This window comes from Dermacentor andersoni, chromosome 5, assembly GCF_023375885.2.
Source record: "Dermacentor andersoni chromosome 5, qqDerAnde1_hic_scaffold, whole genome shotgun sequence".
Lineage (NCBI taxonomy): Eukaryota > Metazoa > Arthropoda > Arachnida > Ixodida > Ixodidae > Dermacentor > Dermacentor andersoni.
Window position 1 is genome coordinate 160,702,439 of NC_092818.1, and position 24,975 is coordinate 160,727,413.

The window sequence follows — 24,975 nt, forward strand, 5'->3', positions numbered from 1 at the left end:
GAAACCCCCGTCCGTGGTGCCTATAGGCCGTCATATATTCAAGGAGCAAAAGCCCCCAGATTTCCTCTCTCGCGCCCGCTCTTACTCGCGCCTGTGCACAAACGTCGGGTGATCCCTTAAATGACCGTTTTGTCGTGTGGAACGATCTCCATGATTGCAGTGCGCTCATCGGCGGCTATGCATGCGGTCGCCGGCTCTTCGCGCAGTGACCTATAGAGGACTGTAGCACTTAGCTTCGAACTGGTGTGTCTGCGTGGTCAGTCAGAGACCGTTAAATTGAGAAAGTCGGCGTGTGTGCAGTGTGAGGCACGTAGTGGTACACAGATACCCACAGACTAAATTATTAGGTCAAGAACGGCCCGTTCCTAATAATTACAAACAAGAGACACTGCTAATTCAATACGGTCTAGCCAAATCGCTATAAGAAACAGCAGCTCGAAGGGTCTGCACGTGAGACATTTTTTTCCTGCCAAGCTCAATTCATATTCGGAGTGAGTAGCGCGTTTGATCGTTACAAGAAGTTACGGGGTTTTACGTGCCGAAACCACGATCTCATTGTGAGACACGCTGTAGTGGGGGACTACGGTCGGTAGTCCCTTCACGTGTTCCTAAATGTGAGCACACGGGCGTTCTTGCATTTCGCTCTCATCGAAATGTAAGAACCCCGTATGTAAAAATACTCAAAGATATCTATAGCGACTCCACAGGCACCGTAGTCATCCATAAAGAAAGCAACAAAATCTCAATAAATAAGGGCGTCAGGCAGGGAGATACGATCTCTGCACTGCTATTCACAGCGTGTTTACAGGAGGTATTCAGAGACCTGGATTGGGAAGAATTGGGGATAAGTGTTAATGGAGAATACCTTAGTAACTTGCGATTTGCTGATGATATTGCCTTGCTTAGTAACTCAGGGGACCAATTGCAAGGCATGCTCACTGACCTGGAGAGGAAAAGCAGAAGGGTGGGTCTAAAAATTAATCTGCAGAAAACTAAAGTAATGTTTAACAGTCTCGGAAGAGAACAGCAGTTTACGATAGGTAGCGAGGCACTGGAAGTGGTAAAGGCAATACATCTACTTAGGGCAGGTAGTGACCGCGGATCGGGATCATGAGACTGAAATAATCAGAAGAATAAGAATGGGCTGGGTGCATTGGGCAGACATTCTCAGATCATGAACAGCAGGTTGCCATTATCCCTCAAGAGAAAAGTGTCTAACAGATGTGTCTTACCAGTACTCACGTACGAGGCAGACACCTGGAGGCTTACGAAACGGGTTCTACTTAAATGAGGACGACCCAACGAGCTATGGAATGAAGAATGATGGGTGTAACGTTAAGGAATAAGAAATTAGCCGATTGGGTGAGGGAACAAACGCAAGTTAATGACATCTTAGTTGAAATCAAGAAAAATTAATGGGCATGGGCAGGACAGGTAATGAGGAGGGAAGATAACCGATGGTCATTAAGGGTTACGGACTGGATTCCAAGGAAAGGGAAGCGTAGCAGGGGGCGGCAGGAAGTTAGGTGGGCGGATGAGATTAAGAAGTTTGCAGGGACGGCATGGCCACAATTAGAACATGACCGAGGTAGTTGGAGAAGTATGGGAGAGGCCTTTGCCCTGCAGTGGGCGTAACCAGGCTGATGATGATGATGAAATGCGGCCGCCGTGGCTGGGATTTGATCCCGCGCGACCTTGTGCTCTGCAGCGCAACAGCAATGCCACTAAGCAACCACTGCGGGTCACGTTTGATCGTTTTATAGTCGCATATTTGGCCCTACCAACGCTGTATCGCCTTTTGTGAGTGTCAGAAGAGCGCTTTTAAACAATCCCCTGAAGTAAAAGATCCAGAAGAGTCGCGATGATTGCCTTTTCTAGTGCTTTGACGCCAGCAATAACGTTACGTAAATCATGCGCTTGCATGTGCACATCTTTTGATTACGCCATAGCTCAAATTAATCATATGCTCAATAAACACGCCCTCAAGAAAAGTCATTTTCAATGCGAGGCTTCCAAACATTCCCCATGTCCACGCAAGACTGCGTGATCGACAATTCCGCCTGTATTTTGGGGTGCGAAATACAGCAGTATATTGATTAAACGGCATACAAAATGCACCATTATCAGCGGGCAATTTCGTTTTATCTTTCGATTTTCTGGCAGAGATTGAAAGAGAAGACAAAAAAAAACGAAAAAATAAACCACGACTATCTTACGCTGAGATGTAGTTACGTGTGCGGACAATGTCATCGTCAGCGCGAAAAAGGGTGCGTCGTTCGGTTACTTTGCGTGACACGAGCCACGACGCAATCATCGTTGCAGAACGAGCTCGGCTCGCTCGCCTGTGTTTGCTCTTCCGGCAACGGGACGCACACGCGTTCCCCTCGACCTTCTCCTTACACGCAGGAAAAGTGGGTCCCAGACAAGAGACGGATCTCTGCTTGGAGGATATTTGACCTCGTGGTACGGGGTCTGTCATACTGTCCAAGGGACCTGCGGATGGCGGCGAAAATACGCGGCTAAGCCGCACTTCCTGAGCTTTATCTTCGTGGCCCTCACCTCGAAAGAGTCGTGCGTTGGAGGACACAGGGACCACAATTGAAAAGAATTTCGCAGAAATGGAAGTCAGATTCCGGTGTTTTGCGTGCCAGAACCACGACCTGATTATGAGACGCAGCGTGCGTAGTGGGGGACTCCGGATTGATTTTGTCCACCCAGGCTTAACGTGCACCTAATTGTAAGTACTCGAGCGTTTTCATCCTCTTTTTGTATTTTTCTTCCATAAAACGCATTCGCTACGGCAGGGATTGTACACGCCACCCCGAGTTCGCGGTCTAAAGCGACTCGTAAGAATACACGCTTCTCAATCGCGCTAACAAACATCTTATTTAGAGAGTGCGTGCGATCCGCTGAAAACAGTTCTCACGTATAAAAACATCTTTGGATTAGACCCAAAGGCCAGAATTTGCAAAGCTTTTCCCAAAGTCTGTCATCTAACTGCACATCTCCAGGCCCGCATGGGGCCGTAGCGTGCCACCTCTGGTGAGCACCTGACTAGGAGCCCCATTGATCCTGGTCAAATATTAAAACTTTCCCCTGAGAATCTCCTGAATTTTAGGCACGCTGCCGGCCGACTATGAATTATTTATTTCCTTCCTCTAGGCAACCTTTGCTGCTGGAAATAAGCGAACAATCACTGAGTGGCAGCAACGATGAAGAAGCAAAGTTGTGCGCGATGCCCGCTGCGTGCGCAAAACAAAACAAAAAGGAACAAACAAACAAGCAAAAAGAAACGTGCGACTACAATGCAAATGCGAGCGACGGCGAATTCAGGTCTTTGAAAACGCTGTCTTTTCTTCCTCTTTTTTTTTTTTTTTTTTTCTTTTGCGACTGCCTCAGTTTTACCTATGTTCGCCTTCGGTGACGTCAGTTTCGCTACATATGTGCCACATAAACGCTTCTGTACGATAGTTACTAAAGGAGTGTGAGGAGTAATCTGGGATGTGGGACGCAATTTTCATGGCAGATTTTGGCAAGAAACACGTGGGAAAGTTAGCCTAATTACAATCCTGAAAAGAAATGAATGCTTAGCATGAAGCCAGTCACAAGAAGAAACTGCTAGCATAAGAGCAGCCAACAGGCACATGAGATATGGGGTGTTCGAAGAGAAGCAGAAGGTATCTTTAAGACAACCTTGTGCCAACCTTTTTTTCTTGGGCGCAGCGTGGAAATAAATATCAACTGGTACACAGCTCATACAGTAAGAAGACCTGATTAGCCATTTCGTGTACTTCCAGCGCCTTAAATAAATGGGGGAAAATACTTAAAAGCGCTGGAAATGCATGAAATGTCGGTGTTCAATTTAGCCCAGTTGCCCGCTTTAAGCCTTAAGTAGACTTATTTATTTAATTACCTTAATCATCAAACTCGATTCGAGTGCGATAGTCATATAAGTCAGTGGGCGGCGCACATCAGCATAAAAGAGTAAAAAAATGGAATGTTCAACTGCGTTGAGCTGCGCAGAATGATATCCCGGAATAGAACATGTATGAGAAGTCTATTCCCATACATTGCTTTTTAATTCCCTTCATCCTATTTCAAAGTTCTGTTTCTATCCCCTCCTTCCTAAAGATTAGACATGCATGTCCTTTCGATGGCAATTGGTAGCCTGCTTCCCTCCTTATTTCCCTCTATGTGCATTGTATACATGTTGTCAAACCGAATAGTAACAGCACCTCTTGACATCAACTTAAAGGAGTTGAAAATATTCACAGATGACACCTGACATGGCAGTGCTGGCACTTGGGTAAAACTAAAAAAAAGAACAAAGAAAGGAAACAGTTCCTCATTTTTGTTTTGGTTCGACCTATTGTTTTTGTTTTTGTTTATTGCAGTCACATGTGGAGGATACTTGAAGTATATGGCTGCAAAGACCCGCATCGGCCTTCGCCGCACTTCAGTGAGCCATGACTTTGGCACCAAGCGTGCAGCACTCCTGCAGTAGCGCTGGTTCGTGCGGTTGCGTTAGTCACGTCAGTCACGTCAGTCACGTCCCATAGCGCTGGTCCGTGGCTGTAGCAAGCGAGGAGTGCTACCGGACCGGCACGTAGTCGGGTCATCAGAAATAGCTTACCACAGTTATACAACGAATATGGTCTGCAAGCAAAAAACAAATTAGGGTCTATAAAAAACACAACGTTTCGGTGTCAACTGTGCACCTTCTTCGGGGATAAAACGACGGATCATGCCGGGGTGCAGTTTTGCAGATGTTGATAATAGGTGGCAGAGAGTTTTAGGTAGACTGGTTCTGAAGGTTCCTAGCCGAAGCCTTCTAGTCCTTAAAATAAAGTTTACCTATAGCGCTGCACTCCGGTAATCCATCCATCATTTAATCCGAGCAAGGAGCTCACCCCCGAAACGTCAGATTCGGTTAGCGTCCCATTTTTGGTTGGACACGTTAATCACTCTATTCTTTGAATAAATTATGAGTACAAATTTACTCCTTACATTTTCTTGTTGGGTAATTTGTTCGCTCTGAAATTATAATAAATTATTCTGAAAAGCGTTTACCTCTTCAGCCCCAGACTGACAACTATGACAAAATCTTTAGAGCTAGCAGCTCACTACGGTTGTACGGCTGGGTATCTTCGTGTCCACATTCATACCCACTACGCGTGCTGCCTGATCACTCCAAATAAATATATTTCAGATGTGAAAGCATCCACATATAAAGCCAAGACTCACTCTAAAGAAAAGCCGTTCGTGAAGGGGCTTGAATGGGAAAAAAGCAAGCACCAAGTAGCACACCAGCGAGCAGCACGTGTATATGTCTCATACAGGTGTCACCCGGCGTACCTTTGATCGCGATCAACCAGAACCGGATCGAATTTCTCGGTCGTGATTGGCTGCTTTGCACAATCTGCGCGAGAGAACCAATTGCAGTCGTGAATTTCGATTCAGATCGGGCTTGGTAATCGCAATCAAAAGTGGAGCGGTATTACTCTCGGTCAAAAAAAGAGTTTGTCGCAAAACGCCACGAATTAAGAATATCCTCAAAAGGCGGAGCAGAAGCACACATACAGCTATCCGACTGTGTAGCTGCGCTTCACAGTGAAACCAGTTTTGTGAGCAGCCTTTTCATTCGCAGTGCGTTCTCATTTCTTGTACAGAGAGAAAAAGAGGAAGACTGGAAAGGTAGACAGGTTTACCCTTGAAAAAAAAAAAATTCCGGTTTTCTACCCTGCACAGGGGAATCGGGAAGTGTGATTTAAAGATATAGGGAGGGTGAAATATAAGTAGGGGAACAAGAAACTGCCGTCAGAAATTCTAAAGCGGCACAAGGCACATATAGCTCATTGGCGCGTAGACCGCAGAAAGCAAACACGCTCCACCTGCCTTTAGCGCATACGTCAGTTCTGACCACTGTCCTAATACTGGCCAGCTGTCCAGTGTCTTCGGCGTAGTCAGTCATGAAATCAAGGTCAAAGGCTGGATCAAAACTGGCAGCTTGTACCCTGGCCACAAGACTGACAACTTATAAGATGCTTGTGCGCCCACTATTAGAGTATGTGTGCAACGCTTGGGACACGTATCGCAAAGAATCGGTGTCAAAATGCAGAGAAAGTGCAGACACGCCGTCTGGGCTTTATTTTCTCACAGTATAGGCGGCAAGACGCAGTAACACCGCTCTATGAGAAAGTAAACCTTCCTCTACATGGTGTTCGGAAGAAAGAAAAATGACACCAGCTTTTCTATTCTATCAATAATAACCTAGTCCTAGTCAGCACATAAATCGTAAGTTATGTACATTTTACGTTATATGTACATAAATTGGACAAAGTCCAGAATAGTGCGTAATAAACACAATAGACCCGTTAAGGAAGGCCATTTTTCTAAAGATTGTTACAAATATTCCTTTTTTTTTTCTTTCGACAGCCCGTGATTGGGATTGTCTTCCAACACCCGTTGTAAACGCGAGAACTTTCGAACAGTTTTTGTTCTTCTTTCTGAATATTTGCAACCGTAGGATGCATGATTACATTGCTTCATCTTTTCATTCTTTCTCTTTTATTTCTTCTTATTTTGTTGACTTTGTATTGTATATTTACCGATCGTTATTTTCCCACCCCTCCCTTGGTCCTGATATGGAGTGACAGTATTTGTAAATAAATAAATCAACCAGAAAACGAGGTCGAGACCGATATCGAACTCAATCCCGGAGGTGAAGTCAAAAGCAACGTATGTAGAGGTGCCGTCAAAGAAAGGACTGCATTGTCGTGATTTTAAATCGGTGCTTTTTTTTTCTCTTATTTTCGCACTAGATGCAGTCGTACAGCTCCCCATTCTTGGTTATATTCCATGGCTTAAACATCATGTTGAAAGTCGCGCTAATTGCACATTGCGCGGAGGATCAGCGCTGCATGACGACATCGAGTTGATGTCATGTCCGGTGATGTGAGCGCATTCATGGCGGTCGATCGAGCTAGGGAAGTTTCCTTATGCCCAAAATTATTTCTTTCGCAGTCAAGAGGCCAAAACCGTTCTTGAATTCCAAGGGAACCTGAAAGGAAAGTTACATAGTATCACCGAAGGCGGCGTTTAGGCCGAATCTAGACAACGTTAACTTGTCTCGAAACAACAACTCATGAGGGAGTTTCCCTAAATTATTCGGTCGCTTTTCTTTTTCTCTTCAAAATTTCGCACACATGTTATTTTATTATTGCCATGACGTCGTTGCCAAGGCAGCGCCCTCATCGACACAAACGAGGCCCAAGAGAAATACATCAATTTTCGCAAAATTGTTAATAAAGGCACATCTTGACTTCCAAAAAAAAAAAAACAAGAAAACGTCAGGCATATAGGACCGCAATTGATACAGATGCAGGTATTCGTTTGTTCGTCGACACTGCGCTACAACTTAGCGACACATCAATGAGGCCTGCCAGAGAAATATCGCCGGACAAAGGTGCACCATCGGAAGCGCGGAAGCGGCGCGTGCGTGTGAGCAAGTGCATTATTACACACATCTCTGGGAAATAAACCACGGTCGTAATGAAAATTCGCACAGCGCAATTCGCTTTCAGGGCGTACGTGGGATCCAGTGACAACGTTAAAGTCTTATCCATAGTTATATACCTGCAAGATTATACGAGTAAGTCTAACTCATTTGTTTATCTGTACTAAACCAGAAGCGTACATGTGGAAAGCGAGCGAATTCGACGAAGAAATTCGGTACTTTTGTTTCTGAGCGATGTTACATAAATCCTTTTACAGTCCACAAGTTCCTTCTGAGTACACAGGGCCTCTCAGGATGTATCTGATTGTGTGTTTATAAATTCACGCGCACAAAGTGCTAACGACAACTTGGATTGTCGAGAAACGCATCAAACGCATGAAAAGACCATGCTGTGCAGTTCGTCATGTATGTTTTGTTTTTTTCTGAAAGAAGAATAAAGTGTGCTTGTGTGGGGGGAGGAGAAGGGGAGCGCGTAGTTCCCAACTCCAAATAAATTAGTATTTCACTTATGCGAATGACTACACGATTTGGATGACACTCCTCATTCGTGACTCCTGACTTTATGCACGGAAAGGGGGGGGGGGGGGGGGGGGGGCAGCGCTCCTACTGAGCTAAATCGCCAGCTTTATGGTTGCATGTGGGGTACATAAACAGAATATAGCTTGACTAACGAAATCGGCTTTGTGCAAGGCTCCAGACCCAAATGCCTGCTCTGTGTGCCAACGGTGACTATAGCCTTCAATATCCAAATGATTCTTCACTTAGGAGGCCTGAATTCGCGATTCCTTCAGTCGCTTGAGGCACCACAGTCCAAATCAAAAAACTCCTTCCCAGAATACCCACATTCACCCAAAAAAAGAAAGAAGAAAGAAACAGCTCCACGAAAAGCACATCACCACAAAGAATACATGTTCTCATACTCACTCTGGTTTTATCGGTTCGAATCACCTGGATATTGCGAATGGTGTGAAGCACAGAAAGCTTCACAACTTGGAGGGCAAAGCGCAACGCCAAGCAATTGCGCGGTCCACCACCGAATGGAAGGTACGTGTATGGTTTAATTGAAGCGACGTTCTCGTCGTCGAACCTGAAAGACATAAATCACGCGTATGAAGCGCTCACTCGGGAATGTAAGCCACACAAGGTAAGTGCAACTCCTGACAAAATTCAGCCGTGGATAAATATAACGCCAGTAGAAATGAAAATAAATCACAAGGCAAACGCGGGGAGGCTAGCCAGGCTGATCCCGACTGGCTACCCTGCCATGGGTAAATCTGACTGAGAGATGAGGAAAAAGGAATGGAAGAAAATGCTCACAGCACGCGCGCACGCGCACAGACTGAAGCGTTCATTATTCAGCGTTCATTCTTCAAATATGAACCAACTAGCTCTCATCAAGATCTTACTAATTATTCAGCCATTCACGTGCAGTCACATAGGCTGGTGCCTCATTGAAGCCGCGCTTTTGTGGCTTTGTAGATCGCACACGCACGAGGTCATGCATATGTTTCCAAGACTTGCCTTCTCTAAAGGACACGGCGTCTAATTTCCTTAAAGTGGTCCGAAGAAGAAGTCTTTGAATTGTGTAATCATGGGCAATCACACAACAGGTGATGTAGTTTCGTCTGTGCCACACGTGTAACAACTGGTACTGTCCAATCGCATAGAGATTTAATCTGCTCTCTGTTACAATATTCCGCGTTCTTGTACTTGTTGCCAAAGTGATGGCGTTTACCCACTATTGTGTATTGGCCGATAAACAGGCAGCTTTAAGTACTTTCTTGGCGAATCTTGGTGGTCCGACGCAGCCAGCAGACTTCGAGTGCTTGCACGGGAGATCACGCTCTCTCTATGGTGCACACCAAGCAGCCAGACCAACCGGAGCAATCGTCAACACGACCTGCCCTCCTTGATGCATCTTTGTATGCCAACTGGACTCCGCGGAAGTGAGGCCACCCTGCTTTATCGCTTATGGCTAGGGGTGGCCTTCACGAAATCTTACTCATCTCGTATTGGAATGGCCGACAACGCTCTCTGCAATGCCTGTCTTTGCGAGGAGACGCTGGAACACATTCTGTGCGACTGTCCTGAATATAATGTTCAGCGAAAGTCCCTGGCATCCGTTCTAGCGCACCTTGACACTAGACCATTGTCCCTCGACACGATTTTCACATGCCGCCGACAGAATACATCGCAGGTGAAGGCGACGAAGGGTCTACTTCGGTTTATGAAGGAGACGGGCTTGGACAAGCGGCTGTGACAGTAATGTCACGTACCGCGCAAGAGTGACAGACTGTAACCAACGATGTGTGTGCCGTGTTATGTGCTCTCTATCTCTTCTCCCCGTCTTTCATCCCCCCACCCATCCCGCTCCCATGTGTAGGGTAGCAAACCGGTTAAGCTAAACTGGTTAACCTCCCTGCCTTCCTTCTCCACTTTTTCCTTCCTTCCTTGGTGAATCTCATTTTAGCAAAATTATAGCTTAGAATATTAAACTATTGGTGTGAATGGTTGCAAGTAAGACAATAAGAAATTGCCGACAGGAAAGGAAGTCTAATTGTGTAATTAAATAATCAAAGAATTGTAATAAAGCAAATAACAGAAACGCTTTAATAAATTAACCACGGTAATGGTTCTGGGTCACACCTAAAGTTCTAAATTGCAACACAAGCGATCCTGTGGGCCCAGTAAAGATGCCCAAGAGGTTAGAATGACTGACGAACTCATAGGAAGCCTAAACTATAGAAATTTAATTTTTAAACAACTTCGTCTTGAAAGTGACGGGCAGAATAGAAAGAAAAAAATACTTCTCAGGCTTTAATTCGACGCTTTCTCCTTTTTCTCCATGTTCCATCAGCATGTAACAATATGCTCAAACGATGTGCCACATTGATCGCCCACGGGTGTCCCGCAGTGGTGACGAAAAACGCTGTCTACAGGGCATCGTGCGAAACGGATGATTTTCCGACCTTACTCACTAAGCGCCGAATTCTCAATTCCCGGAAGCCTACGAATAAAAAATTGTGAATTATACTCTGGTGTTTTACGTGCCAAAACCAATATATCTCATTATGAGGCACGCCGGAGTGTGAGACTGCGAATTAATTTTAACCATCTCGCGTTTTTTCATGTGCACCTAATTATACGTAGCCGGGTTTTCCTGCGCTTCGCCCACACCTAAATGCGACCGCCATGGCCGGGATCTAACCTCCGACTTGAGCAACGCAACGCCATATCCAACGGTTTCAAACCGCAGTCGAACGTTCTCTTTCAATCAGCATCAAAATCAAAGACCATTGAAGTCAGCATATCTAATTGGCTTATTTGTGCAAACTCGCGGAAGGGAACCAATGGGGCTCGCGTATTTCAGTGTTATTTTATTTCGACGGTCATTGAAAGCGATCTTGTGACTGCGGTATAACATACAGAACAGCTAAAGTGCACAGAACATCTCTGTACGACACAGCACGCTTCAAAGTGCTTAGTAGAAATTTGGTTCGATATTGAAACAAGCAGCTCGAGTAGAATCAACATTCTGTTTTCTGCGCACTTACAGGGAATTAGTCGGGATACTTTATAATGTACCTTTCCGGCTTGAACGCCCATGGGTCAGGAAAGTACTGCGGGTCGTGGTGCATGGCGTAAACAGGAATTGTGATTAGATCACCTTGCTTCAGTTTCACGCCTTTGTCTCCAAGCGCGTAGTCACAGCAAGGCACTCGCTCAAGTCTGAAAAATAAATGAAGCAGTAATATTCGTGATATGCCCTGTTTTCTTATACGTATAACGGCTATCTTTTTTCTTCATAATTTTCAAGAAAAATAAGAACTCACGATAACAATGCGTCATTGACGGGCGCGTTGTGACCAATTTATGTTTGGTACGCTACTGCAAACACATTACTTGAAAATAATCTATTCGACCTATCACCTAAAAAACACAGGTAAATGCATTGTTAGCTGCAGTTGCCTAGATTTACGCATTTTCATACCTGCATAAAGAATTCCATTAATCTTCAATACAGTTATCATTCCCTTCGAACATCGCTCTGTAGTGGGCTCAGACACTTAGCTAGTTCTCGCTTTCGAATCCAGTGTTTCAGCCCTTTCGCTCATAGTTATATCAGGTAATATAATTTTACAAGCGGACATATAGTTAGAACATCCTTATTATGCGAGTATCGCAGCAATACATGTCTGTTGCACCGTCAAAAACACATCAAAATGACCGCTGAACCAAAGCCAGGAAACCAAAGACTATAATAATGTTAGTGTGAAGACAGGACAAGTTCGAACGTTGGCATACTTTCTCTATACTCACTTTTTTCAAGACCGCCACTACGATTATTTTTCTGATAAGGTTAGCAGTTCACGTGTGTTTGTTCACTTCCCTTACAATTTTTCTCTTGAGACAACTGGTTTCTGATAGGAACATTTTCAACGTTCTTTTGTGGGCATCTAAAAAGGAGCTTGCTGTACTACCCACACAGTGACGGATTTACCTTATCGAGACAAATTAGTTTTCTTGCGGCTTATCCAATTCGAATGGCATTGTTGTTTCTGAAATAAGCATTCCTGAAGTTGAAACAATTGCAAAAGATGAAATGATACCAATGTCCAATTTTTTTTTTTTTTTTGCTCCAGAACAACTTGCCACGTCAAAAAAATGTATGACAAGGTGCCCACACATGGCAATAAAGGCGTCAGCTAAGTAAATGGTGAGAATTGGCCTCCAACAAAACTATTGCAGGCGAACTGAGAAGCTGATGAACAAAAACAACATTGCTGCAAATATATCTTTTCTTCTCTCGTAAATCCATTTGGACGCTTTTTAAAGCAACATCATTTTTTCGTTATGCAATGGAAAGTAACGTAACCTTGAAACTGGTGGGTACATCCGAAGAGACTCTGAGATAACACAGTGCAGATACTTTAGCTTCGTGATAGCTTCCAGGTCAGGATGATCACCCTAGAAAGAAAAATAGATGTGAAATGCGTTCCACATTATTCGTGTTAGTCTTAACTCCAAACACAACTTTCGTGCATTTGTGCCTGTGACGCAGCCACAAATAAATGCTCAAGTGGCTTAGAAAGTAAAGAAAGGTGATACGCGAATAAAACCAGCTGCCAGTTGGTGGGAGTTACGTATTCCAAAGTAAAAAAAAAAGAAAGCATGCTAAAGAAAAAGCTAAATTCAACCCAGTGACACTTTCGTGTTATACCGCAACTTATACTATTTTCGTCTGTTAAACCGTTACTAGACCAAAAACAACGCATATAGGCATAGTTCAGTGCTCCTGACAACTTTTCCATGGTGCTTTTTTTAGGACTATCAAATTTTACATATCACCTGCGGAAGATAGTACAGCACTAGTTTTTGAACTTAGCTACTGGAAGATATGGACATTAACTTGCACGAGAAATCAAAAAAACATAATCGACTAAGGAAATTTCGTAATTAGTTTTATCTAATCAGTTTACGGAATATATGGATATTTACGAACTGGTGCCGACGAGTTCGCAAGGCATATGCACTTAGAATGAATTCTCTGTATGACACCAGGTTCGGGATATCAATTTCCAAAGTGGGCGATGACGCTCCAGTAATTTGTTGTGCTTCAGTCTGTAAAACCGTGTTTTGTTAAAAAACGAACTACCGCGCATTATTACCGCAACGTTGACGACTCATATCTCGAAACAGGTGCCATCCCCATAATTTGTTCCAACTGGGCAGGCCTTGCTAATTGACAGGTTGTAATGCTTAAAGTAACTAGCTAAAAATAATTTGTATTTTTTTTTTCGCCAATTATGCATTTAGAGTTATTGTGCCAGTAATGTCCACCTCTTCGAGAAATCCCGTTCTATAGAATTAGCCTTGTTCTACCTGCCACTTGCAATTCTTTTTTAATTGTCCATAGTAAAAAAAAACATCTGGGATGCTATTTAAAGGCATAGTGAACTAGGGACACATAGCAACGTACATGAGTTGCAAAGCATTCGTTGACTTCCTTCCTCAACTGTGTTTGTACATCTGGATGAATAGCTAGCAAATACAACGTGTAGGCGATCGCTCTTGCAGTAGTTTCTTGGCCAGCAATGAAGAAAAGCAAACACTGGGCCATGGCTTGGTCTTCATTAAGCTCTGCAAGACAAGCCAAAAGTAATAATTATCACATTAGTCTCTTCTGGACTACATGTTAAATCGTGTTTGTTTTTAGCTACGTAAAATAAGTAATTACTCTCGAAACACTTTGAAAGGCTTTGTCTCACTTTTTATGATGTCTGCGAAAAGAACGACGGAAATCGAATTTTGAAGAGTGAACTAAAGTCATAGTATCATATTTTCACCCCTCCAGGACTCTTGGAGCAACGCGAAATGTGTTAAGCTCTGATCATATTCAAAGGTGAAAAGCCGTCTGTAAGACCGCACGTATGCATAAACACAAATAACGTCCCAGATACATGTAATCAACGTGGTAGCGAGTTCACTGCATGTCTTATACTGACGGAACCCATGACGGCGCCCTGCATATCGGTAAATGGAATGCGCATTAGAATGAAAGCTTTTCCACGTGGGCACTAGAGTCCAGTAGCAGATAATGCACCACTGTATTATCAGAGGTGTCACATGAATTTCGGTGACGATAATAGCCGTTCATATAACTGCTGCTCAAGTAATTCTTATTAATAAACCGGAACTTTTGGCAATGACAACAGGAACATGAGGCTTTAAATATCTTGAGTGGAGCTTGCAGTTGAGCTATCTGGTGAACTATTACTTTCAATAAACTTAACGCGGAGCAAACGACTCCACATGAGAACAGACACGGCACAAGCGTTACCAAAATTATATACACTCAAGCTCGCAGTACAAAGCACAGGTCCCTCGGCTTTTGCTGTAAGATTTCTGAGCACTGTTTATGTCGCAGTTAAAATGTCGTGCTTGAGCAGACGCATTACCATGCGATAAAATATAATGAAGCTGAATATTCTTGACACCGTGGTATGCGACTCATCCTCAGTCCGGAAGTTGTTGTGATTCCATACATTTTTGTGAACGCCAAGTCACTTAGCACAGTGAGGTAATTCACAATTCATGCAAATGTAAAAGCCGTAGAGCGTCATGCTAATGCCGTGAAGTGCGACCACGGGCTTTCCAAGCTTGTTTTTCGACCTTGACAAAATAATCAGCTTCACGAACGTGAACCAGGCTTGAGCTATCGTACCTTAGTCTTTTAGGTTGAGCTCGAGAAGGCGAATGATACGCAACGTTACAATGTTGCAGAGAACATACACAAACGAAAAGTTTCTGCATGATGAACTAAATGCAATCTTTACCCCACTTTTTTTTTTTATGGCGACTGAATGCGTGTCTATTGTGGACCGAATAAAGTTGTTTCACTCACTCACTCACTCATGGCGACTGAATGCACAAGAAAAAACGCATTTGCACCCAGTTTATAGAATTGCACAAGCACTTTCTTCAGAGTTTGTGTCCTGATTTAGGTCTCATAATTAAAGAAGGTTAATAAAGAGTGATGAACATTAGTGCGGAGCTCTACACACTAACACCTGTGTTTCCTAGAGACGCTGAATCCCTTCAATCAATCAATAGTCCACCTTAAATTGTGGGAGGAGAAATAACTCTGTTCAATACTACCATTCAAAGTGTCAGCAGCCAGACTTCGCACAAGTGTCTGTTATGCTTGCAAGAAATATCCTTACTTTGAAGAGAGTTTAATGATGTATCTGGCTTCATATCAGAGCCAAGGTTGAACAGCCGCTGGTCTCTCTCAAAGGAAGTATCCTGTGCTTCTTCAGGTTTCTCTTGGGGGTTCAGAAACAAACGAAGAAAGTTCTCATCTTGCTAGGAAAGGAAGGAAGGAGATCACATGTAAGAAACAGGTGCAACTACCTGGTTCTAAGGTTTTCAACGTATTCTTACTGGTTCCTTCTCCGTGTTTTTGATTATATTCTGGCCTATGCTCCTGAAGTAGGCTAATACACTTGGGCTGAGCGGTAGAAGGCCAGTTGCTCTTGCTATGAACGGAAACAGTACTGAAATATGGAAAGGCACACATTAAAGAGCGAGGATGACACGTTTACTTGTTTCTAGGTTAACGCCATTTAGCAAGTACTGTAAGGTCTGAAGAACATTGCACGGTTCGATCCACCTATTAGCGTTTGACGTTCTGCGCCAATTTCGCGACGTTCTAACAAGTAATGTTCGGTGTCACCAAATGCTTGGCAGCAGAGCAAGCCAAGTAACTGCCGACAGCTTTTGCAAGGCTAAGTGCGCCCGCTTCAAGCAACACTCCTCCTCCTCCTCCTCTTACCTACAATTTTAACGCATGTGTTCCAATGAAATGAATGACTCCTGTCCATGAAATGCGCGCTTAAGGAAGAACCACTTTCGATCCAACATACGCTGTGCTTTCGAGCCAGAGAGAGCCTGGGTAGCGGAGTGCACGTTGTCAGCCTCTACGCTGAAGTGTGATTACAGAGGTATCACGCGACAGTTTATACCCTACATGCTTTACTGCACAATTGCCGTTGTTGCTCAGGCTTATTTCACCGAAACACATCAAACACGGAAAAATGTTTTTTTTTTTTTCTTTTTGCAACTGACAATGAAAGCTGAGGAATCAGGTGATCAGTGAAGCGCGGGCCATCGCACTCGCAGGGGCGTTCTTACGCTAGGACGCCTAGTGCGACCTGGAGAGCGAAGCGGCATGGTTAACGAAATTAATGCCGAGGTGTCGCCAGTGACCGAAATAACACACAAAAGAAAAGCTTCGCAAGTCCGCCTGCTGAATGGCATAAGATTTAATTTTCTGCAAATCAAATCATATGTTCTTGTGCCCGCGATCTCAGATGGAACGAACAAGCTTTCCAATCAAGCAAACAGAAACAACGAAGCATAAAGCGCTTTCGGGTGTAGTCACATGACAAAATGAGAAACAAGCACCAGTCCAGACTTACAATGCATCAAGATACGCGGCGTAACGCTCCCTGAAGGAGCCTGCCTCGAGTGCACGACGAAGTCGCTTTTCTTGTCAGACTGAGAGTCTATCCGTTTGGCGAATACGCATCTTGCAACCACGTCCAGGGTGTAGTTCGCAAAGAACCTGAAATGTAAGCATCAGAAGTAAACGGCAGCGGGATAGAACACAAGAAAAGTCAACTCCATATAGGGGTGAAACGCGTAAGCAGATTCAGTGCCCCTTCTTAAGGCGTTATGCTAGGGGTTAAAGCAACGCATAACGTAAAAACAAATACACGAAATGCTGCCCAAGTGCCCGTGATTTTCGAAAGTGCAGCGGCAGCTCTATTCACTTAGTGTGGCGGTTATGTATATATAGAGCTGTTCAAATATAAAATGTCTTCACAAGTAAATGTCACTAAAACAAAAAAAGAACAGAAACCAAGCTCATTTTCTGAGCAAGTAAGCGCCTACAAGCAATAAATGTGTTTTAAAAGAACGGCACGTTGGACAAGTTGGTAATCCATTCTGAAAACTATTGACAACGCGAAACGACACGAACGACACAGAAAAAGTACACAGCGCTTGCCCGTGTATCTTTTCCGTGTCGTTCGTGTCGTTTCGCGCTCTCAATAGTTTTCGGTAAATGTGTATTACTGAAGGAAGCAATAAAATGACTCAAATAATTGTGCAACATAATTGTTATCACGCAACCAAAACACAGTATTTACTTTTCCGCCATCGGCGGTTTCTTGCAAAGAACTGTAAAGGGGCCTCGAAAACAAAAGAGGCGTTCAAGTCAACAAAATCCTCAACTTTTTGATATCGATGTCCTCTTCATTCGACGCCGCTCTCTTCAGGTGATCTGCCGTTACTAACGCACAGTCTTCTATCAAAGAATTCATCTGCATAGGAACATGGTTAAAAAATTTGAGTCGACGATCTGGGAAATAACGCGGCTGCAGGCTCCACACTTTCCAGCATTGCACTTACCCTACGGTCGCGTCGACTGCCGGCAGCGGCATGTCAAAGGACGACAGATTATGTCTCTTTCTCACTTGTGTTTATTTGGGAGTCTAAATGTGGTAACATCATAGCCTAGTCGGGCTTTCCCATGTTGGCCGGGCTTGCGTCACAGAAAAGTGGGCGCAGCCCGAAAACGTTTGATCAATGGCAGAGTGCTATGGCGAAAAAGGTGTCAAATCAGAAATAATTATTTCTCTTTCGTTCTGTCTAATCATGCATAAACAGTGTATACACATCATATCAGATGGGGCGTTTTCGCGGTTTTCGTGACGTCGCGAGAGAGACAGGCGAAGTGGGGGTGGCCCGAAAATTTTTCGACCAATCATGCAGGACTGATTGCAGAATTGGAATAGAAAAGTTTGCAATAGCTTTACGTTATAGCGCCCCTGGTGTGTTCAACGCTTTCTTTTTACAACTCTTAACAAAGATAGCTTCCGCCCAAAACGTAAAGGGAAATGTAATGTCCCAAGCTCCCATGATAAAACTGTCAGCGGGGCAGTTGGTACGCATTCGTTGCTACGAACTGCACCACAGATTCCTTTCTTTGCGTCCCATCTGTTGCGCAGTTCGTGCGAACGTATACACATTTTCCATTTTCCTGAAAGCAGGATTTATAGATTGACATTATGATAGTGTATCCATGCATTCGACTGCTTTTAGATTACCCATGCTGCCCATTTTAGCTCGTTCTGACAGCTATCCGCTGCTTGACCGCAATTTATATGTCCACCTTACATAAAACGGTTTGGTTTAAATAAGTTGCAACTGTACTAAACTGAAATAAGAATAAGGTCAGGTAGGGCTGCAAAATATCCAGCGACTTTCGTTTAGAAACGTACAAGGTAGCTACAGCTCCCTTATCTCGGCGAATTTTCAATTTACATTTGAGAACCTGTAGACGACATTTCAACAAATATGTGACCTTTTTCACGTTTCCAGCGGAGAATGCGTGCGCCACTGGCATGCGAATATCCCTCCATCGTTCAAAGGGCACCATGCTCATCATGTTGTCCAGCACGGGGTGGTTGAACTTTACGGTCTGCAAAAGGGAAATTCCAGTTAGGAAGCAGGCAATAAACTTGAACTAAATAGCTAAAGTGTTCTAAACTAATGAAGTTCTAAGAAAGGGCCAGAGAAAAACATCGAACGAACTATTCTATGAGATGTCGCCAAAGCCTAGTTGCGCGAGAGAGCTGGTTGGCCCAGCGGATAACCACGATTTCTGGTCGAGTGATCCTGCGCGATTATTCATATGTATACGGTGGTGCCGGCTAAGCACTGCGAGAGCTTTCGGAAGACTATCGCTTCCTCGTTTAAGGGTCATGATGAGGGTTACACGGAACGTGCTTTTCCAATGAGTTCCCACAGCACTTCCGGAAGAACACGGGCAGCTTTCAGGACCCATACGTAAGTTTACGAGATGTTAGTGTTCCAGAGCTGCAAGATCAGCTACCAAATGGAGGGTGCGAGACCCTGCAGCATGGATCTGTATTAGAGACACCGTCCACTTTCAAGGTTGGCTCAGTGAACTGTAAAAATTTTGGCAACTTGCTAAAAAACATTCGTCTCTGCGTCTTCTGGCACTGCGACCACAACCGCGTTTACAGTAGGGCAAGGATAAACATCGGTGCACTTTTATTTAGCACGTGTAATGGGCCTAATCAACGGCTTTGTTTCTTCCAATGTGGGAGTGTAGTCAATACAGTTGATTGGCTAAAAAAAACAAATCGGCAGACTGACAGGCTGTGGCAGACTGACAGGCTGTGGCAGCCTGACCACGTTTATACGTACCCTTCGGTTGGGAAGCGATGGAAAATCGTTGACTAGGACCTGCTTGACCAGTTCTGCTTCTCCGACAAACAAAACGGCCTTTCCCATTTCGAAGGTACTGCGGATAACAAGAGGTGTGTCAGTAAACATAATAAAAATACGATCGAAAATTGCATCCACTTTGTTAAAAAACAATCGCCGTCGGCTACTCGCGACATGACTGGGTTCACGTTCCTGCTGAGCCTATAGGCTCTCGGGAGCAGTTTTTGCGTCACCCGTATAAATAAGCACACACAGCACCAAACCATGACGTAATCAAAAAATAATAATAATAATTGGCAAGGTTGCACATTTGGAAGTAAACTCACCCAAAAACCCTTCCATATCGTTGGTATCTTTCAGAATCAAGGTGGCACATGGGCTGAAAGTTTAAACAAGCACACTTGTTTACACTTGCAAGCGCATGCTCGCGACAAATCTTTATCATATATATCCTAAGCCTCTGCCAACTGACTCATTTATGGCGGCCGCCTGACTTCTGTGGTATTTAATCGAACACTAATTGCTGCTTTACTGGAACAGAGCTTAAAAACTACAACAGGTGCCCATTTTTCTGGGTGGGCTTTTTCACCTGCTTTGCTGGAATTACTTTCGCTCCCGCTTGACATAAGCATCAAGCAAACCAATTTAAATCGTTTGTATCATTAAAAAATTGTCTTGTACCCTACAGAAATAAACCTATTGCTTTAAAAGATGTCATTCATTCATACTGGAGATAAAAAAATATTACACACGCGACTGGAGCTGCACTCTCGACAAATCGCGTAGAGACCGTCCCCCCCGGTCCATAAAATATGAGTGAGGCATTGTAGTCTGCTCATATACTATATTGCACACGTACGCATCGGGTACTTATACAGGAAGGCCAATTAACGCCCCATCCATTTTGCATGCCATCAGCACGAGTTGTAGAAAACGATACAGCTATACACACATCTTAAATGTAGTGCAAATGCACTAGTGTTCAGGGGTAAATTTCTACGCGCTAAACTCTTTAAGTGCCATATGCTTACCCTGAGAAACAATTTCAAACTGGCGCCAAACGGAAAGGAAAATGGTTCCGACACGACATTCTGGTTTTTCCAGTAGTTTCGATTCCGTGACACGTACCTGTAAAGTTCAAATACGAGATCAAGGCTACTAACGATTACTCGTTAGTTACTCGAGACAGTGGTCGAGCAGGGAACGTCGCTCGAGCCAGCGTTTACACAAGGCACTTGCCTCCATCAGGCCTTGTCTTCATGGCTCTGACAAAGTCTGCTTGCGGAAACGTTGGCTTCAGCGACATTCCTTGTTCTACCTCTGCTGTTCAGTTCGAACGTACATCTTTTTGTGAACTTCTGTATTGTTTAGACTTCATAACCAAATCCACTAAACGTCGACAAAGGGGTGATCAACCTCGCTTCACGTGTTTAGCAAAGCTGCAGGTATGTTTCCAAACATGCATTTTCATTATATGCAGACGTTATATCATTTGCTTTGCAGAGGAGAGAAGTTTGTTGGGAACATTTAAAAATAAGGTATTGCAAATTTCCTCGTCTGTATATGTTCATGCCAACGCGTGTAAACAAATAAGTGCGTGAAGCAATCTATTCAGCACTTCAAGTAAAGAATGTCTCATTACCAAAGTTAGCAAGGGTTTCGCAAAGTTCAGTTGGTACTTGAGTTGCTCCCAAGTACCAAACGTCACACATATAAGAGGTGGCTGTAAAAATGGGCCACTGCTCCCACGTAAATGTGGATGCTTGAATGACCGCTCTTGTACATATATGGTTATCATGGTATATTTAGGAGTGAAATGAACTCTGAAACATTTATCTTTATAGACGCCAGAGCGAACGAAATCAGGAACGGCAAGTGTTACTTGTAACATTGCTTGAGTAGTCTGAGTTTACATGGAAATACTTTTTACAAAATTCTCATGGTAGATTTACTCAACATTTATATATATATATATATATATATATATATATATATATATATATATATATATATATATATATATATATATATATATATATATATATATATATGATGCATACGCGACGACCGTAAATTGAAAGAAATATACCGCGTTAAGTGATTGAGGTTGAATAAAGTCGTTATTTGTAAACTTCCTTTCTGTCCGGCATTTGGGTGAATTATTTGTTATAACAATCAACCTGTCGGCATAAAGTACATGGACACAGAACACGCCTTTGTGTCGCGCGTTCTTAATGGACGTTCACTGCTGTCCTTTGTCAAGTGTTTCTTCATCCTTCTCTGTCCCATGAGTCTTAAAGAATGACCAAGAAGTGTCACCAGCGTGAAACGAAACAGGGCGAACGGCATTCATTCAGTGGCTGATTACTAGGCAGCCGATTGCACAAGTGGCGCCCTTCGCACCGGGTTCTGCACTGCTCCTCCCACTACTTCATTGCTGTTGCTGTACATGCTCATCACTCAAGCGGCTCACTTAGGCTACCTACAATTGTGCCGTTATCCATGTCTGAATGCTTCCCAATGCTATTCGCAAGCGCAATAAAATAAGACTTGCAAGTTCAACTGATGTTGCTACTAAAAAAGGCATCAGCTAACGAATCCAAGAATTAATAGAGGAATAAAGGAATCCCTGTCGGGATCGATGCCGATCTAACGTGTGCCGCGTGACTGGGGTACATAAGACGACATTCATTTCATAATTTGATGACTTGATCATGTCGCACGCATCGCGGTGACGCGTCACTGGCTCGTCTCAATACAGTGAACAAAAGTCCTCTAGCACACTATACATACCTTAACTCCGTTCAGACAATCTGGAATTCTTGAGTTGATGTTCGCGCGACCGTGCACACGCATACTATAGTATTACTTCATTACCGCATGGAAATAGGGGTGAGAGAGGCAAGTATAAAGATTGAACTGGAGTTTACGAGAATCTAGCTTAAGGTTATCTCTACACCACATGAGATTTACCTATGTAGCACCCTCTGTCCGTCAATTCAGGAGGCGCGCACATTCGCCAGCATTCGAAAACGATTAAAATAATGTTGCGCGATCTTTGACCTGCCCATCAGCACGGTACGGCCGGCAGAACGCTCTCAGGCAACGCTTTACTACCTAAATAACCTTCCTCTTGAAGTAGACAACTATTACAAATATCTGACTGTCCCTATCACCCCAAACCCAGGTCACATCGAGTACGCTATTAACAACGTTAACCGTATGCTAGGGTATCTGTGCTGTAACTTTTATAGAGCTCCATCTTATCTAAAAACCCTATTGCCTAGAACTTTAATACAGCCTAAATTAGAATATGCTGCATCCGTGTGGGATTCCAGACATGATCGTCTAATCAGCTTGATCATCACCTTAGAACTTGTTCCAAATAACACTTTTCGTTTTATCTTTTCTAATTATCATAGAACCGCGAGCATCGCCCCGATGAAATTTAATCTTGACCTTCCTTTTCCGTCTTTTCGCCGCCAGATTGCACAGGTTTTATAATCATTCTACTTTGCATGTACAGCTCTCTACAAGACCACATTATGTATCGCATCGTACTGATTACTGTCATAAAATTAGGACTGATATATGTCACACAAAGCATTTCTTTCTTTTCAGTCTTTTTTGCCTCGCATGTCTATAGATTGAGACCACCTTGCTGCTGATATTGTGACTACCAGTGATAACGCGCTTTTTAGTGAAACTTGCACAAACATCGTATAACTAAGAACGTTTTGCATTTTCTGCTTGTTTTTCATGGCACATGTAATATTGTGTAGTAAGAAACTTTTGTATTTCACATTGTTTTTTTCCTTTGTTCTTTTATTACTGCATTTGTTGTTTACTATGTGCCAAATATTGCACCACTCCCCCTCTATAATGCCTCTGGCACTGAGGGTGTGAATAGTAAACCAATACATAAAAATAAACCAAACGCATTGACGTCTTTTACTGTTGTGCCTTCCTTACACGTATAATGTTTAAGTCGCTTAAAACAAAGAGGTGGTCTGCTAAATTCGCACAAATACCTACCGCTATGTTATAAGTGCTCGTATCAATTTTTGCGCAATAGAGGGCATTTATGAAAAAGATGCAGACTTAAGACGGTGCACTATTCTCGGTATATAGCTTCTCCTCTCGAACTCGCGAATAAAGCGTTTATGTGAAAAATACAAACGCTGCTAACAGTGACAGCTGCCTTAATCTCCCCTGAATTAGGTTATGCCGAGCTCATCCCCGGCCGTCTGAGTGCATTCGTAGAGCTCCAACTGTTCTTAACACTTAGGCAAACAAAGGTGTGTACTCACAGGTAAATCAGAACACAAACTGTCCCCGCTAGGACCGCCCATTCCGTCAGTCCGAGGAACAACTCCATACGGCAACCGCTGATATACTTGAGCTTCAACAGTGGGCCTGTAGGCGGGTTGACAAGGCTTCTCGCGGCAGTGGGTGCCTCTTCCTCTCGGTCGAAGGGCACTAACGTCTGCACTCAGCAGCGGTGCATCCACATAGCTTCAGGAGCAACGTTTCTTTATCACTCCGTTGCCGCACACGCTATACAAATCTACTACGTATCCATTCTGCACCACCCACGTCGCAACTGAGTTGTACGGCCAAACTCCTTTCTGAAATGAACGACGCGGGCTGTTGCTATCTACAACGAGCAAAAAAAAAAGAAGAGAGAAGAGAGAGGATGGCAAGGGAGACGACACTCGGCCGGCCTCGTCCTCGTTTCATGGCCGCGAGGCAGCTAGGTTGCGTCGTTTCGATGCCATTATATACGCCGGAGTGACGGCGCATTAACCGACACATATCAAACATTGCGGATCGAGCACTGATACTGTTTCGGACACCGTGACAATCTTGCGGCACCGGAATAATGCGCCAACGCAGCATTAGTGTACTTATATAAGCGGACTTAAATTTTTCGCTGTTTTAGTGACAGGTTTTGTGAGCTGCCTTTAGTGTATTTTTGTCATTCCATATTTTAGTTTGAGCGTGTCTGACCTAATTATGTGGGTTAACACCGAACTTTTAGTGTGTTTTCTTCAACTTTGTTCCCGTTGCATTCTATTATAGGCAGTTCCATTAGAAAAGGAGTGACAAGCCTACTTCAGGGCGCCAACATCTCCTAAGTACCACATAATAGGAAAGGAACTTCTCAGATATATAAATACTGTAGTGCACTAAACTAATGGAGTAATCATGCCCTATGACACCTGTCTAAAAAGGAGATGAAAAAGTTGTAGCGCTACAACGCGATGCGAAAGGCGTGCAGAGAGCGACGCAAAAGCTACATTATTTCAAAGCAAGAAAACAGGTGACTGAAATACGCGTTAGGAACTGCACAAAGCCGACATTGTGCATACATCCTGCATCGATATAAGGCGCAGTTGTAGCCACCTGAGAACTGGCTACTGCCGCTCCATGACGGCCAAGGACATATAGAACCGGTTGTGCGGCCCTCGGCTGCCCTTCCATTAGAAGCAAACAGCGATCTGGCAAAAAAAAAAAAAAAGAAATGATGAGGAGATGGGAGTTCTGCGGGCAGCAAAGATGCCTAATGTAAGTAACGGAAGCGCAGACAGAGAAGAGGGAGAGAGGGCAGAGGAAGAGCAAACGACTGCTAAACACTC

The 24,975-nt window shown here is 43.8% G+C and overlaps 1 protein-coding gene across 1 annotated transcript in view; it reads right to left on the reverse strand.

Moving 5' to 3' along the window:
• Positions 1-6,113: 6,113 nt before the first annotated feature.
• LOC126532162 (cytochrome P450 3A21-like) overlaps positions 6,114-24,975 on the reverse strand; it is a 37,161-nt gene continuing 18,299 nt past the window's right edge. The window contains exons 15-25 of the mRNA XM_072288379.1: positions 19,316-19,412; positions 18,447-18,563; positions 17,315-17,403; positions 16,498-16,643; positions 15,461-15,573; positions 15,241-15,382; positions 13,497-13,657; positions 12,393-12,484; positions 11,102-11,245; positions 8,441-8,603; positions 6,114-7,060 (exon numbers count right to left, since the gene is read on the reverse strand). Coding sequence (XP_072144480.1) covers positions 6,983-7,060; positions 8,441-8,603; positions 11,102-11,245; positions 12,393-12,484; positions 13,497-13,657; positions 15,241-15,382; positions 15,461-15,573; positions 16,498-16,643; positions 17,315-17,403; positions 18,447-18,563; positions 19,316-19,412 — 1,342 coding nt within the window. The 3' untranslated portion in view covers positions 6,114-6,982. The remainder of the gene's footprint in view (positions 7,061-8,440; positions 8,604-11,101; positions 11,246-12,392; positions 12,485-13,496; positions 13,658-15,240; positions 15,383-15,460; positions 15,574-16,497; positions 16,644-17,314; positions 17,404-18,446; positions 18,564-19,315; positions 19,413-24,975) is intronic.